At 37.8% G+C, this 15,075-nt stretch overlaps 1 protein-coding gene across 2 annotated transcripts in view; it reads right to left on the bottom strand.

The window, feature by feature from the left end:
* INO80 (INO80 complex ATPase subunit) overlaps positions 1–15,075 on the bottom strand; it is a 137,565-nt gene that overhangs the window by 81,959 nt on the left and 40,531 nt on the right. For both annotated transcript variants that reach the window (XM_058738153.1, XM_058738154.1), the window contains exons 8-14: positions 9,592–9,645; positions 8,573–8,776; positions 6,347–6,542; positions 5,402–5,469; positions 4,340–4,549; positions 3,748–3,828; positions 2,849–2,944 (exon numbers count right to left, since the gene is read on the bottom strand). In XM_058738153.1, the coding sequence (XP_058594136.1) occupies positions 2,849–2,944; positions 3,748–3,828; positions 4,340–4,549; positions 5,402–5,469; positions 6,347–6,542; positions 8,573–8,776; positions 9,592–9,645 (909 nt within the window). The remainder of the gene's footprint in view (positions 1–2,848; positions 2,945–3,747; positions 3,829–4,339; positions 4,550–5,401; positions 5,470–6,346; positions 6,543–8,572; positions 8,777–9,591; positions 9,646–15,075) is intronic.

The following is a 15,075-nucleotide window of genomic DNA, read 5'->3' as shown; positions in this document are numbered from 1 at the left end:
GTATACTTTACAGGGGCACATTTTATGTATGTGTGGTTTTTGGTTTTTTTTTTAAAGTATACTTTATTCACGGAACGCCTGGGTGGCTCAGTCGGTTAAGCGTCTGACTACAGCTCAGGTCATGATCTCACAGTTCGTGAGTTTAAGCCCCACATTGGACTCTGCTGACAGCTTAGTCTGGAGCCTGCTTCAGATTCTGTGACTCTCTCTCTCTGACCCTCCTCTGCTTGCGCTATGGCTCTCTCTCTCAAAAATAAACATTAAAAGAAACAAAAAACAAAAAACAAAAAACAGCACACTTTACACCCAACATGGGGCTCAAACTCATGACCCTGAGATCCAGTTGGATGTTTAGCAAGTGATTGAGCCAGGTGCACCCATATATGTGCTTTTTATCACAATTTTTAAAAAATGAGACAAAAAAAAAAACAGTGGCAACTAAAATAGGCCCAAAGGCTTATTCAAAAGTAAGCTCAACATGAACATGAAAGCTCGGTTCCAGGCAGAGGCATAAAATCAAAGGACAGGTATCAACGACATAAGTAGTTTGACATTGCCATCTAATGGTCAGTAAAGTTAATACTGAAAACTTAAGTGGTTTGGTGGAAATTTTTTTTTTTTTTAATGTTTTTATTTATTTTTGAGACAAAGCATGACCAGGGGAGGGGCAGAGAGAGAGGGAGACACAGAATCTGAAGCAGGCTCCAGGCTCTGAGCTGTCAGCACAGAGCCTGATGCAGGGCTCAAACTCATGGACTGTGGGATCATGACCTGAGCCGAAGTCAGACGCTTAACTGACTGAGCCACCCAGGAGCCCCTGGTAGAAATTTTTAAGACTGAGTTTTTCAACTCCTGATTGTTGAACATGTACTGGAAAAGGAAAAAAAAAATGAATAAATGAAGAAAAAAAGCAGCTCCATATTCCATATAGCAAACAACTCTAGAGAAAATATTCAACAAACTACCTTAGAATGATCTCATCTCCTCCTTACAAATTTAAAAATGAGTCAACCAATGGGACACCTGGGTGGTCACTCAGTTGGGACACCCTACTCTTGATCTTAGTTCAGGTCATGATCTTGTGGTTGGTGAAATCGAGCCTGGCATGGGGTTTTGCACTCTCAGTGCTTGATTCTCTCTCTCCTTCTCTCTCTGCCCCTCTCCTGCTCACAGGCTCTCAAAATAAATCAACTAAAAAATAAGTGAAATGAAATGAAATAAAAATGAGTCGGGGCACCTGGGTGGCTCAGTCAATTAAGCTTCCAACTTTGGCTATGGTCATGGTCTTGCAGTCCGTGAGTTCAAGCCCCGCGTCAGGCTCTGTGCTGACAGCTCAGAGCCTAGAGCCTGCTTCAGATTCTGTGTCTCCCTCTCTCTCTGCCCCTCCCCCGCTCATGCTCTGTTTCTATCAAAAATAAATAAATGTTTAAAAAAATAATAAAATTAAAAATAAAAATGAGTCTACCATGTTAAAAGCTATACACTTAATGTGCCTTGTAAATAGTTTCTAACTACAATTGAGGCAATAAGGTGCAGCCATAGCCACAAAGGTATCCCAAAGTGGAATACCCCGCATGTCTCCTTATTCCTTACAATGCTTAAGCCAGAAAAACATCAGACTCCCACATCCACCCTATCCTGTGTCCTTTAAATTGAATGGAACCCATGATTATGGACACCCCAAATCAGACAGATCATATCAATAATTTTTTTTAAAGAAAATTTTAAGTTTATTTACTTATTTTGAGAGAGAGCAAGTGCAAGCAGGGGGAGGGACAGAGAGAGAATCAAAAGTAGGCTCCATGCGCTGTCAGTGTGGAACCCAATGTGGGGCTCAATCTCACGAACCACAAGATCATGACCTGAGCTGAAATCAAGAATCCGCTGCTTAACTGACTGAGCCACACAGGTGCCCCTCAATAATTCCTGATATACAATCTCCATAAAATCCTCTTTACCATGAAACTTCATTATCATTATGTCACTTTAGGGACAGAACACATAGTTACCTAATTTCCCCATTTTTACTTGCAAACACTATAATAAACCCTACCTGTTCTTTTCTTTTTCTTTAAATGTTTATTTTTGAGAGAGAGAGAGAGAGAGAGAGAGAGAGAGAAAGAGAGCACAAGCAGGGGAGGGGCTGAGAGAGAAAGAGGGAGACCCAGAATCCAAAACAGGCTCCAGGCTCTGAGCCGTCAGAACACAGCCCAATGCAGGGCTCAAACCCACAAACCTTGAGAACATGACTGAGCTACTCGGCACCTCTACCCATTCTTTCTTATATCCCAATAACTTTCCACAATTAAAACCTGTTTAATAAATCTTGTTCACATCTTAACCAACTTAATACAACATACTTCCCTATTGATCACTTCTGACCTCGATCTTACTATCTTTCTTACTATCTAAACTCAGGCTAAAGATGTGACTTTGGAGTAATGAGGAAATGCATTATTTATGAATATATTGGGAGGGGATATGACAATGTCATAAATTATAGGGTATGTGCCCTGATGATATGATTTGCCAAAATCTATGTTAAACCAGCAAGGTAGATATTTTCTACTATGGCAGTTTGACCAGGAGCATCAATCCATGTGCCTAAACCAACAAATCATTCAAACTGGACTTTGGCTTTCTCACTTATGAAACAAAAGGATGTAATATGCTCTCTTACTGCTCCCATCAGTTACTTTCAAATGGAACAATGCAATGTATGCATTCCAAAGCATTTTGGAAAAAATGCAAGAAACTAAAAATTCTTATAAACAATTTAAACAAGGCAGAAAAAGAAAAGTCACAAAGTTTAAAAAGCAAAAGAAATTTTTGCTGGATTGATTTTTACCTTAAATTTAGGAACAAATCTTGTAAACTCCTGGTGCCAATTGTTAAGTGTAGAAGCAGGTGAAATTATTAAGAAAGGTCCCCAAATGTTCTCTCTCTGAAAGAGAAAAAATGGGTCAGCTAACTGCAGAAAAACTGAAGATATTTAGTTCAAAATTATAATTAACAAGAGCAGTTTAAGAATCCATAATACTTTATAACAAGAAAAATGGTGTCTAGATCCCACATTTGCATATTCAGTAGTAATAGCCTATGTTAATAACAACACATGGAAGGAATCTGCTCAGAAAAAAACTTGGGAAAAAATACCAAGCAATTACTCCCAACTCCCACCACTTAAAGGTCCTAATTTATATCACTGACAAAGACTTACTACATCCTGACTTGTATGTGCTGCTTTCCCCTATACTAGATAACAATTTTACTAGTATTGGAGTTTTTGCTTTTCTCAAAATGTTTCTACACTTATTTTCACTTAATTCTCATAGAATTCCTCTAAGTAGGTATTATCCCCAAGTTGCAGAAGTAGAAACTAAACCTCAGAAAATTAAAGTGAAGTCAAAGTAAAAAAGATGAGGTGAATGCTCAAGTTTACATTCTCAGTAAACAGAGTTAAGATGTGAACTTGGGTCTTCTGGTCTAACTACCATTCCTTTGCCATTATTCTAATGATTGTGGACAGGGGTTGAGGGGCATTATTTCCAATCACACACTCTCAAAAACTGTTCCAGTCTTGAAAACCTAAATGTTTCACCACACTATGTCACCTTGTAATGACCTTGAAGGCAAGGAGTAAGTCCTATAGTCCTGGTATGCTACAAAGCATGACATAATGCTTGATAATGGCTGATTCTCACCCCAGAATCTAGAGTGGGGAAGACAAAGACTGCATCTACCCACCTCAGCCAGATGGGCCAGGAGGGCAATACTCTGTACTGTTTTGCCAAGACCCATTTCATCTGCAAGAATGCCATTAATGCCCTGGAAAAAAAAATACACATAGTCAGTACCTCTCACATTCCATCACACGGGGGTTCAACATACTGTCCCAAAAAACTAACCAAACTATTAGACTTGTTTAAACAAAAATGACTAGAAATATCATTTCAGCACTATTACCCACTGCTTGTAATGATTCCTTTTGTCAACTCTACAGCTACAACTATGAATTATGATACCTGAGGTGATATCATGAGTTGAATAACAGGCCAAAGCCAGTTTTCCAGCAAATATAATCCAGGCAAAAAAACACAAACAATCAGGTTACCAAGACCACTTAAGGCAAACTATGTACACGATACAAATATTCTCAAACAAAATTTCAGGTTAAAAATATAGAAACATCTTTCTGACTCTTGTCAGTCAATGAAACTTTTTAAAAGGGATGAAATTTAAAACATTATCTTGTGTCCATTTCGCAATACTCTGAACCAATGATATCAGAAAAACGCGTAACAAAACAGAGTGGGTATGACACAGTTCTAAACTTCACCTGCTCATACAGATTTGCCAACCAATTCATGCCTTTCAGCTGGTAGCCTTTTAATTTGCCATTAAAAATGGTAGGTTGTGGAATATCTTCACCAGCTCGGATAGATGGGTTTGCCAGGCTGTAACTCTCCCCAAACCCAGTACCAGACTTGTTTGCTGCCCGGAGGGCAGCTGCTCGACTTTCTTTTGCATCTTCATCAAATGACCTTGTCTGGAAAATAAAAACATATTAGAAGAAAAACATAAGAGGGAAAAATGGAATTCAAATCAAATTCATAATGACAATATATCTATTGTGTGGTAACTGGAACAAAATTTCTAATAATATTATGTAATATATTATGTATCTAGAACGATATATGAAACATTACTATTTTAACAATTTTATTAGAAGTTCTCTTAAAATGAACAGACCTAAGCCATACTACATGATTACTCACTTCATCAATGAATTTGTTAAAAATCTGACATAAAATTTCTTTGGTTGGGGTTGGTGAGAAGGTCAACTTTGTATCTATCCTGACCTAGACCCTGTTAAATAGGGTTCCTATGCAGTATATTCTTTACTTTCTTTACTTATTTTAATTCAATCTAACTGCCATATCCTTCTGATTTCATGAAATATCACTACATCATGAATAAGCAAGCTATTATTAAGGTTTGAAAGAAGGTCCTAACTTAGCAATTTTCTTAAGGCAATGGTATAGGTCTCTTAACAAGCACCAGTATGGTCTTCTTCACTAAACAACCATGATGCATTTCACACTCTATTACCCATGATTACTCAAGAGGACAAAAAAATAGGTATACTATCCTCGCTTCAATCAACACACTCCTAAAGCTCACACACAAGTGAATGCTTATTTTCCACCCTTCCTCAATTATTCCTATTGTTCTAAATGGAGACATAACCCACACCCAACACATAGTCACGTACATATACACACATCTGCCAGTGTTTCTCACTGGAAATAGGAATAAACAGAAAGGAAAATCACCCAAATGAAAGGTTGTGGGGTATTTCCAGAGCGCATAATAGGTTCTTTTCATTTGTAAGACTCACCCGAGCTTGATGAATATGGTAAGCATTTTCAGCATTCTTCAGGGCCTGGGCTTTGAAATGGTTACTATCTGAAAAGGAAAACTTATAGATTATCGCAAGTCATTAATTGATCTCCTTCAAAGTTGCAATTCACATTGACACTGTCAATCCCTAACTCCCCCAACCTACTCATCCCTAAATTCACAGAGGGTGAGAGAACAGAAGGGCTCAAATTACATGACAAAGGTTAGGACTTAGAAGTGGCAATGAAGGCAGAGGGGTGCCATGTCTCTAGTAGCTAAAGCCAGCTCACAGAAACCACCTGAGCTCCAGGCTCCCAATCCTGGGTTTTTTGCAAAAAGCAATGCCAAAGCAAAGAAAAGCATAACAATAGGGATTAAAAACTGTGATAGATTTCTGCTGGGTGCAACTATCCCCAAAGAAGAAATCAAGACATGTGTAACCCCTAAGACCCATGCAGGAACGCTCATTCTTTTTATTCTGAGCTCAACATGATCTTTATCACTATTCTCTGTGAAATTACCCTCAAACTTCACCCCAATTCATCCCTCCCCCTGAGGACACAAAAATACCAAAACTGAACAGTCTCTTTCTCATGCTTGACTTATATCACCAAGAATCTTGTTAAGAGAGACATGATTTTCTCTGCTGAGACATGTTCACTGAATTCTTCTGATTCAATAGCCTCCATTCCTACTAACAAATCAAAACATATAAAATATTCCCAAACTTATAAGATCATATAAACACACCCTTCCCTTTCCAAATTCTTTAATTAAAAAAAGTTATTTTGTATGTTGATTTTATTCATACTTTCCCTACTCCAGCACAATAAATTCCCCTTTACTAATCATTGCTTACCAATCAAGACAAAACTTGCAAGAAACCTTAGGTATGAAAAAATAGAGGGTACCCACTTCCTTTACCTCCTGATGCAGGACTCACCATAATCCTCCTGTGTGATGTTAACTACCACTCCTCCACCAATGTCAATCTGTCTTTGGGTAGAACTGTCTTCCAGTTTCCTTAAGATTTCTTCCTGGATTCCATCATGACCCATGTCTCGTTTACGACTCATGAAATGGGCATACAACTCTGTCTGGGTGATTAGGAAGTTCAGTTTTCGTTGTTGCCTCTTGGCCTAAAGGGGAAAAAAGTTAAAAGTGAAAACAGAGTCAAATCATCAATCACATACAACAAGAGGTGATCAACAGAATTCATAAAATCTATATATAGTTTGCATACAATTCTTTTATAGATTCTTTACCTTTAGAAAACTAAGAATTGTTAACGCACAGTTTTATTATAACCAAGTCAGTGGTAATAAAAGCAAGGAATAGTCTTCACTTATATTTAATAACATATGTTTTGCTCTCATTTACAACATGAAATGTTTTCTCCATTAAGCTTCTGTTTCTAAAATGCTTATTTCTTTACTGTATCAATTTCCTAGAGTGGCGCAGCGATACCAACTAAACTCAACCAATGAGCTTTATTCCATAACCTAGGTGGTAGATACCTGTATATAGTTTTAGTATTGTAAAAAATGTAAACATGTCAAAAGATCTTCTTTATCACCGAAAGTGAAAATAAGTGACTAGGGGCTATAAATTATTCTGAAAGTCAACTAGAAGATATTTAAGAATAAGATGACAAAGGAAGAAAATACTCCCCAAAACAATGTATAGTTCATCTGTGATGACCTATAAAATATGAATACAGATCAAACGCACATGTCACTACTCTGCATTAACTATTTTATAATAAAATTCATATGAAGTAGAGTTGATTTACCCTTGGTCCACCTCCCCAAATGAAAAACAAAAATATAACAAGGAACTTAGCCAAGAAAAGAGACCAGTCCTAAAGTATGCTATATAAAACTATACTTTCTCTTTAAGGTTTTATAGTACTTGAGCCAGATTCAAATGAGAAGAAAATCTGAAAGAGAATTTGAGAGAAAATGGGAGTTATTTTTCATAATAAATACAGGTTTATTATAGCTAAAGTACTATCGAGAAAACCTTTCTAAATTAAAACAAAAAAGAGTAACACCTCCTTTACAACAGTCAACAACTACATGTTTAAATGAGCAAAGTAAATTAAAGGAACAATAAAGTTCCATCACAAATAGTTTTATTTCAAAGGTTCGGAGAAGGACATAAAACATAAACATGAATGAAACCCATCAGTTAATTATCAACCAAACTGAGAGAATGTTTCACAAACTTAGATCATACATACGTCTGGCCGCTGGCAAAACTTCAAGACCTACGACTCTCAAATGCCTATAAATTCACATGGAAGTATTCCATATAGCATCAAATGTCTACTAACACACTAATATGTTTATCTTGCATACAAAGATAAAAATTACCCACGAGACTTAAGAAACTTGGCAAAATCCATATTCACCCTCAAAGACAAGATAAAAGATAAAAGATCAAGAGCTCAGAAGAGGCCACAGCTCTGCTTTGACACGAGTACTTACTGCCTACACCTGAAAGAAAAGATTCTCCCATCCTTTGATTGCCTTCTTTCTTCAGACCTCAATTTTCCCTGCACACAACCAAACTGGTTTGCCAATGACAACACAATGACTTTGTCCTCCTACTTTCTCCTCTTGCTTCCCTGAACACTCTACTCACCTACATATTAGCTAACATCAGGCTTAGAGGAATACTGGCTGAAAGTTAAAACAATGAAGCATGTAGGAGTGGGGGGATGGGTCTCAAAACTGGACTAGTTTGTCTATTGTTCTTATCTGGCCCTAAATTTGGCAACCAGCCCCGCTCTTCCAACAAGGAAGAAACTGCAGCCAGCACCTGGAACCAAGCCAAGATAAGCTGTAAGCTGTTTTCTTTCGTTCATCCCTATCCTTTGGCTTTCCTTTTTTTAATTTTTTTTTGGTCCACCAGAAATATAAAGAGGAATAAGGCTAAGAAAGAACAGAAAAACTTGGCATACAAAGAGAGGTGAAGGCCGGAGAGAGGGCCTTACTGAGGGATAAAAACAGAATCATTTTACTGGACTAAAATTACTATCCTTAAAATTATGTCTTAAAATGTTTTTTTCCAATGATTTCATTACCTTACAATTTATGTAGTATACACCAATCTCTTGATATGGCTGAGCAATCAGGGTTTTCAAAATTTTATACTACTGCCCTACCTCCCGCATTTCCTCATCCAACTTGCGCTGCTCCAAGGCTTCCTTCTCTGCACGCTTTCGGTGTTCCTTCTCCACCTTCTCGTATTTCTTCCAGTACAGAAGCATCTCCTTGGTGAGGCGGCGGGCACGAGGCAAGGTCTCCTTACAGTTCTTTTGGGCCTGCAAGGCAGCTCGACGCACCTCCTTCATGCACTGGTGGGCAAGCTGCAGATGACAACAGCATTCTCACAAAGGAGAAGGACCCAACACCACGGCCAGTCTTCCCTTAGCTCTAAACCACAGCATTCCCGTCAGTTCAGTGCACACAGTCTTTCTACGACCACATCTCCTTTTGCCACAATGTGGTTAATGCCCCTGAACAGTACTAAGATCCAGACACAGACCCTGAGGTAATACATGGAATGAAAAATTTATACACATACTGGCACCTTAGATGGAAAGAAAAAAAAAAAAGTATAATGACCCGAGATGTGCTGGGAAGCTACAAAGTATTATTGTACACGTTAATAATAGTAGCAATTAATGCTTATTATATGCTAGGCACCACTCTAAGCCTAACATCATTAAACTAATTTATTTCTTCACATAAACTCTACAAAGTTGGTAGTACAGACATCCTCATTTTACAGATGAGGAAACTGAGGATGAGTGATTAGATTAGCCCAGGAAAACAGAACCAATAACATTACCTCATCTGATCTCAGAGATCTCAAAGGAAGTTGTGTTACTTCCCTCTAAAGGAAGGTATTAATATTACTAACCATCATTTCTTAGATAAAGAGACTGAGCACATGAACTGCCAAAGGAATTAAGAGCAGGCTATGGTCTCATTCAAAAAGGTTCAAATACCAGAAATGTGAGGAAGAGCAATTTTATTTATAAAATAGAGAACATTCAGAAATTCTCTTAGGTACTACTATAGTACCTAAGGTATTCTACCAGGTCACAAGAGACAAGAGCAGCAAACGGAGACATATTCCAACATAACAAAAAATGGGAAATATAAAACTACAATTTACCTTTCGGCTATTGGTGAGAAACAGGTTACGAGCTGAAGCTTTCTGCTTGTTGGCCTAAAATATTTAAAAACAATTATATCATTTAGGAGTCCTTTTGAAATAAGATTGTGTAGACTGACACTGTCTGTTATTCAACTCCTGAAGGGTTAAAGTCATCCAAAAGCACCAACTGAGAACCACACACAAAGCTACTAAAGCAGCATTAGGAAGAATGAGCTAGTGCTGTGGCTACCTTAAACAGAGTCTTCTGTATACTTTAGAAAGAATTTAAGTTATACTTCAGGCCTGAAGTGGAAAATGTAACAACATGCCCTAAACCCTAGCACCACAATGACTAATACACACCGCTTTGCAGAGCCCATCTGCAAAGAAGCTGAGATAGCAGGCAATGACATACAGGAATTGTTACAACGGTAAACTAGCCTTCTAGTTTGTGTTTCTATCCTCCAACCAGAACAAATCTGCTGCCACTATTAATTTCTGCCAACACTTAAGCTTCACTAAGCTTCATCTTCTCTAACAAAAAATTCTAAGGCAGACCTAACACAAGATGACTCAGCACCCAACAAACCAGTCATGAGCTGATTCTGTCTTCCAATTCAGTTAAAACAAAAGCAGCTCAATAAAAAAACGTGATTTCCCATGATGATCCAGTTGACATGGGAGAAGACATAGCACAGGCATACGTGAGTGACTGTTAAAGAGCTCTCCCCCTAAATCTGAAGAAACAGTGGGTACGAAGTTAGACGTCTTAAAAGCCATTTCTATAAAATTTGCATCTCAGATGATCTGCTTACAGGAATTTTTACACCCTTTATCAAAACTTTCTCCTACTAATGCTTAAGCAGCTATTGCTACTTAAAAGACAAGAATCTTGGGGCACATGGGTGGCTCAGTCGGTTAAGCAGCCAACTTTGGCTCAGGTCATGATCTCATGGTCTGTAAGTTCAAGCCCTGCGTCAGGCTCTGTGCTGACAGCCTGGAGCCTGCTTCAGATTCTGTGTCTCCGTCTCTCTCTCTCCTCCTCTGCTCACAATGTTTCTGTCTCTCAAAAAATGAATTAAAACGTTAAAAAATTAAAAAAAAAAAAAAAAGACAAGAATCTCAAATATTCCTATGGAAGTCTTGATCATAGGAAGGGCATCATGTTTTAAAAATTATTTTTATTTGGGGCACCTGGGTGGCTCAGTCGGTTGAGCGTCTGACTTCAGCTCAGGTCATGATCTCACAGTTCGTAAGTTTGAGCCCCACGTAGGGCTCTGTGCTGACAGCTCGGAGCCTGGAGCCTGCTTCTGATTCTGTGTCTCCCTCTCTCTGTCCCTCTCCCCCTCACATTCTCTTTCTTTCAAAACTAAACATTTAAAAAAATTAAAAATTATTTTTATTTTTTTAAGTAATCTCTACACCCAATGTAGGGCTTGAACTCAAGACCCTGAGATTAAGAGTTGCATGCTGTACCCACTGAGCCAACCAGGCACCCTAGATGGGCATCATTTTGAAGTCTATTCACCAGGTACAAAGAGGATTTCCCTATAACTTCTCTCATCAAGAATGTTCTTCTCTCCAAAAATACTTATTAATTGGCACGGGGGGGGGGGGATGGTAATTGTTAAGAAGCACAAACATACCAAGGGATCGAAGCTAATACCATCAAATTGGAACAATGGGTCATGTGCCTCCCAATGTGACATATCAAGAAGGATATATCACTCCTTTGGTAATCCTGCCCAAAATGAATAACCCAAATCTAATCATGAAGAATCATAACTCAAATTCAGAAACACTGTACAAAATAATAGCCCTATACTCTTCAAAAATAAAAATGTTATGAAAAATGAAGGCTGAGAAACGATGTCAAATTTAAAGGAGATTGAAGAGATGTGACAACTAAATGAAACATGTACTTCTAGATTGGATCCTGGATTCAATCAGGAAAAAAAAGCCCCAACCTTTATAGACAACTGATGAAATCTAAATATGGTCTGTGGATCAGATAATAATCTTTATAACTGTATTGTGGTTCTGTATGACAGAATGTCTTTTTTCTTAGGAAACACACATTGAATTACTACAAGGAAGTTCAGTACAAAGTGTCAAACTAACCCTCAAAATGGGTGAGAAAAAAGTATGCATTTATGTAACAAAAGTAAACAAAGCAAACATTGCTAAATATGAGTAAAGGATACATGGCAGTTCCTTGCATTACTCTTGCCATATCATTTTAAAACATTTTGTTTTGAAACAATTTTAGACTTACAGAAAAGTAGCAAAAAATAATACAGAGTTCCCTTATATTGCTCCTGCTGCTTTTCCTCATTTAGCATCTTACATAACTTGAATACAATTATTTTAAATGTTTATTTATTTATTTTGAGAGAAAGAGCATGAGCAGGGGAGGGGCAAAGGGGGAGACAAAGAATCCCAAGCAGGCTCCCCACTGTCAGCAAGGAGCTCCACAGGAAATACAGGATCATGACCTAAGCCAAACAAGAGTTGGATGCTTAACTGAATGAGCCACTACTCAGGTGCCCCACAGAATACAATCACAGTAAAACCCAGGATTGAGAGTAACTTGCTCTACGAGTGTGCCACAAAATGAGCAAACGTTTCTAATAATTTTAATTTGATAAATGAGTGATGTCTTGCAATACAAGTAGTGCGAGATGTCGAATATCCCATGATCATAAGTGAACCAATGGATCTTCTCTCTCTCGCTCTTTGTGGGATTGGGGGTGACTGTCTCCCATACTCGGATGTTCAGTCTCAGGCCACAGTGTTTGATAGAAATCATCAATTTTTTAGAATGCTGGAAGGTGCTCGCACCTGGCACTAGTTTCTTTGTCACTTCGAAGCACCTATGGACAGTCCTTTGCTTTTCCAAACAAGAGTACGCTTAGGAATGCTTTGCTTCATTTTAGGTCAGGCTGCCTACATATATAGACCCTTTCCTATGCTGCCTAATTGCCAGTTGCATTAAATACAGTATATGAGTTTATTATTATTGTACTGTAGTCAACATCCATGCAAGCATATACGATGGCCCCCGTGCAGAAAAAGATTCCATTGAGCCAAGAGACAGCAGTGATTCTATTAGTGATAGTGAAAGTAGTCCTACACAATAACCTTGTCTCTTGTCTCCCTGAAACCAGCCACAAAGGCTTTCAAAGGCAAGTGCAAGTTAATTTATTTTTCTTTATATTTTGTATTTTCTTTATTATTTTGTATTATATTACAGCATTGTAGTTAATTTTATACGAATATTTTTGGGTTATGGAACGAATCATTTGAGTTTCCGTTATTTCTGTGCTCGCTTCAGCAGCACATATACCATTATTTCTTATGGGGCAATTCACTTTGACATACAAGTGCTATGGATTACAAGCATGTTTCCAGAACAAATTATGCTCGCAAACCAAGGTTTGACTTTATTAAGAAAGGAAAATAACACTGGTAGAATATTAATTAAACTACAAGTCTTATCTGAACGTCAACAATTTTTCCACTAAAATCCTTTTCCTGTTCCAGGATCCCACAATGTATTTAGTTGCTTTTCTCCTCAGTTCTCTTCCTGCATATATAACATTCTTCAATCTTTCTCTCATGTCCTTGACACTTTTGAAAGGCACCAATCAGTTATTTTGTAAAATCTCCCCCAAAGTTTGTGATTTTCTGATGTTTTCTCATGATTGGAATGACATTACACATTTTGGCAAGAATACCCCAGAAACGACATGTTCTTCTCAGGGCATCAAATTAAGTTCACAATATCAAAATTTCTATTACTAGTGTTACTTAGATCTTTTGGTTAAAGTAGATTCTACCACCTTACCATGGTAGTAACTACCCATGATTATCACTATCTTTCTTTTTGTGCTGAGATGTATATGCTGGGGAGATGCTTTCAGTATGTGCAAGCTCTGGTTCTCCTGTATCTTTCGTCCTCTGATTTTAGCCTTCATCAATGGATCCAGTCTGCAACAATTATTACCATGGTATTTGTGTTAATGATGATTCTCTACTTCTTTCTGTCCTATTAACTGGAATTCTACTGCAAGGAAGAGTTGTTCCTTCTACCTTACCTGTTTTCTTATTTAATTATTTATAACAGTATGGACTCACTGATATTTCTTTTATTCTATGTGTTAAAATTCAGTATTATTATTATCGATTTCATTGCTCAATTATTCTAACTTTGGTGATGAAGAGCCCCTTCAGATTGGCTACTGTGTTCTTCTGACAATCCCCCACTTCCACCTTTCTTCAAGTACCTCCTTAACTTTATTAGAGAATAAAAAGTGTTGAGAAATCAAGATCTGGGAACTAGATAACTTAATTGTTACTGGGATATCACTGCGTCTAGGCACTCTCTGCAAAGAGCTAGCTAGAAATTAAGTATATATGCATACTAACCTATGCACACATACACAACTATATTTCTGTACACATCTGTGTGTGTGTGTGTGTGTGTGTGTGTGTGTGTGCGTGTACTGAGAGCTCTGACTCCAATCAAATTTCAAAGGCTTCACTTTAAATGTTTCCAACAGCGAGAAACTGGCTGTCATCTACAACATATTTACTTATTTGTTCAATTCTAGTACACATACAGAGTAGTTTCAAAATTCTAACCCATTCTTTTGTAAGAAACACTTACTATGTCAATCACAGCATTTACGTACAGTTCTTTTGGTCTCTAGCCTTACATATCAAGTCAAAATACTGATTTCCTCAGTTACTTCAGGGAGTCCTTTTCTTCCCCAATCCCTGCAACTTGATTATATATTACTCATTTCTGATACAGTTAACATTTGTTCTTGACTTTTTTTAAATTTTATTTATTTTCAGAGACACCATGTGTGTGCACGAGTGGGGGAGGGGCAGACAGAACTAGGAAAGAGAATATCCAAAGCAGGCTCCACAGTATCAGCACAGAGCCTGGACACTAGGCTCAAAGTCACGAACCATGAGACCAGAACCTGAGCCAAAACCAAGAGTTGGACACTCAACTGAGTGAGCTACCCAAGCACACCATTTGTTCCTGTTTTTATTCCACTTTGCCCAAATATCCCCTCAACCTAATTCCCTTCCCACACCCTGACTGGTTTCAATTGTTTTATTATCAGTGTATATGAGGAGTATATGAAACATTACCATGATTTTCAAAGTCAGCCCTACATACAAAACGATGTACTCAAAGACTGCCCCTCATCCCTGCTAACCTGCTCCCATTCCTTCCTTTCTTTCTACATTTTTACCACCTGCCCACTATAAGAAATCAACACTTTAATTTCAGGCTTATCCTTCTTGAATGTCTTTTGCATGAATGAGAATTTGTGTATTTTCTTATATTCCTGTTTTGCTTATATGAGAGGTAAATACTATAGATACCTGCTTTTGTTTTGCTTTTCTCACTTAACACTATGTCTTTATCCCATGTCACTTCAGAAAGGTCTTCCTCATTATTTCTTTTTAACAGCAGCATAACAA

This window comes from Neofelis nebulosa, chromosome 7, assembly GCF_028018385.1.
Source record: "Neofelis nebulosa isolate mNeoNeb1 chromosome 7, mNeoNeb1.pri, whole genome shotgun sequence".
NCBI lineage: Eukaryota > Metazoa > Chordata > Mammalia > Carnivora > Felidae > Neofelis > Neofelis nebulosa.
This window is presented reverse-complemented; position numbering and strand designations above follow the sequence as displayed.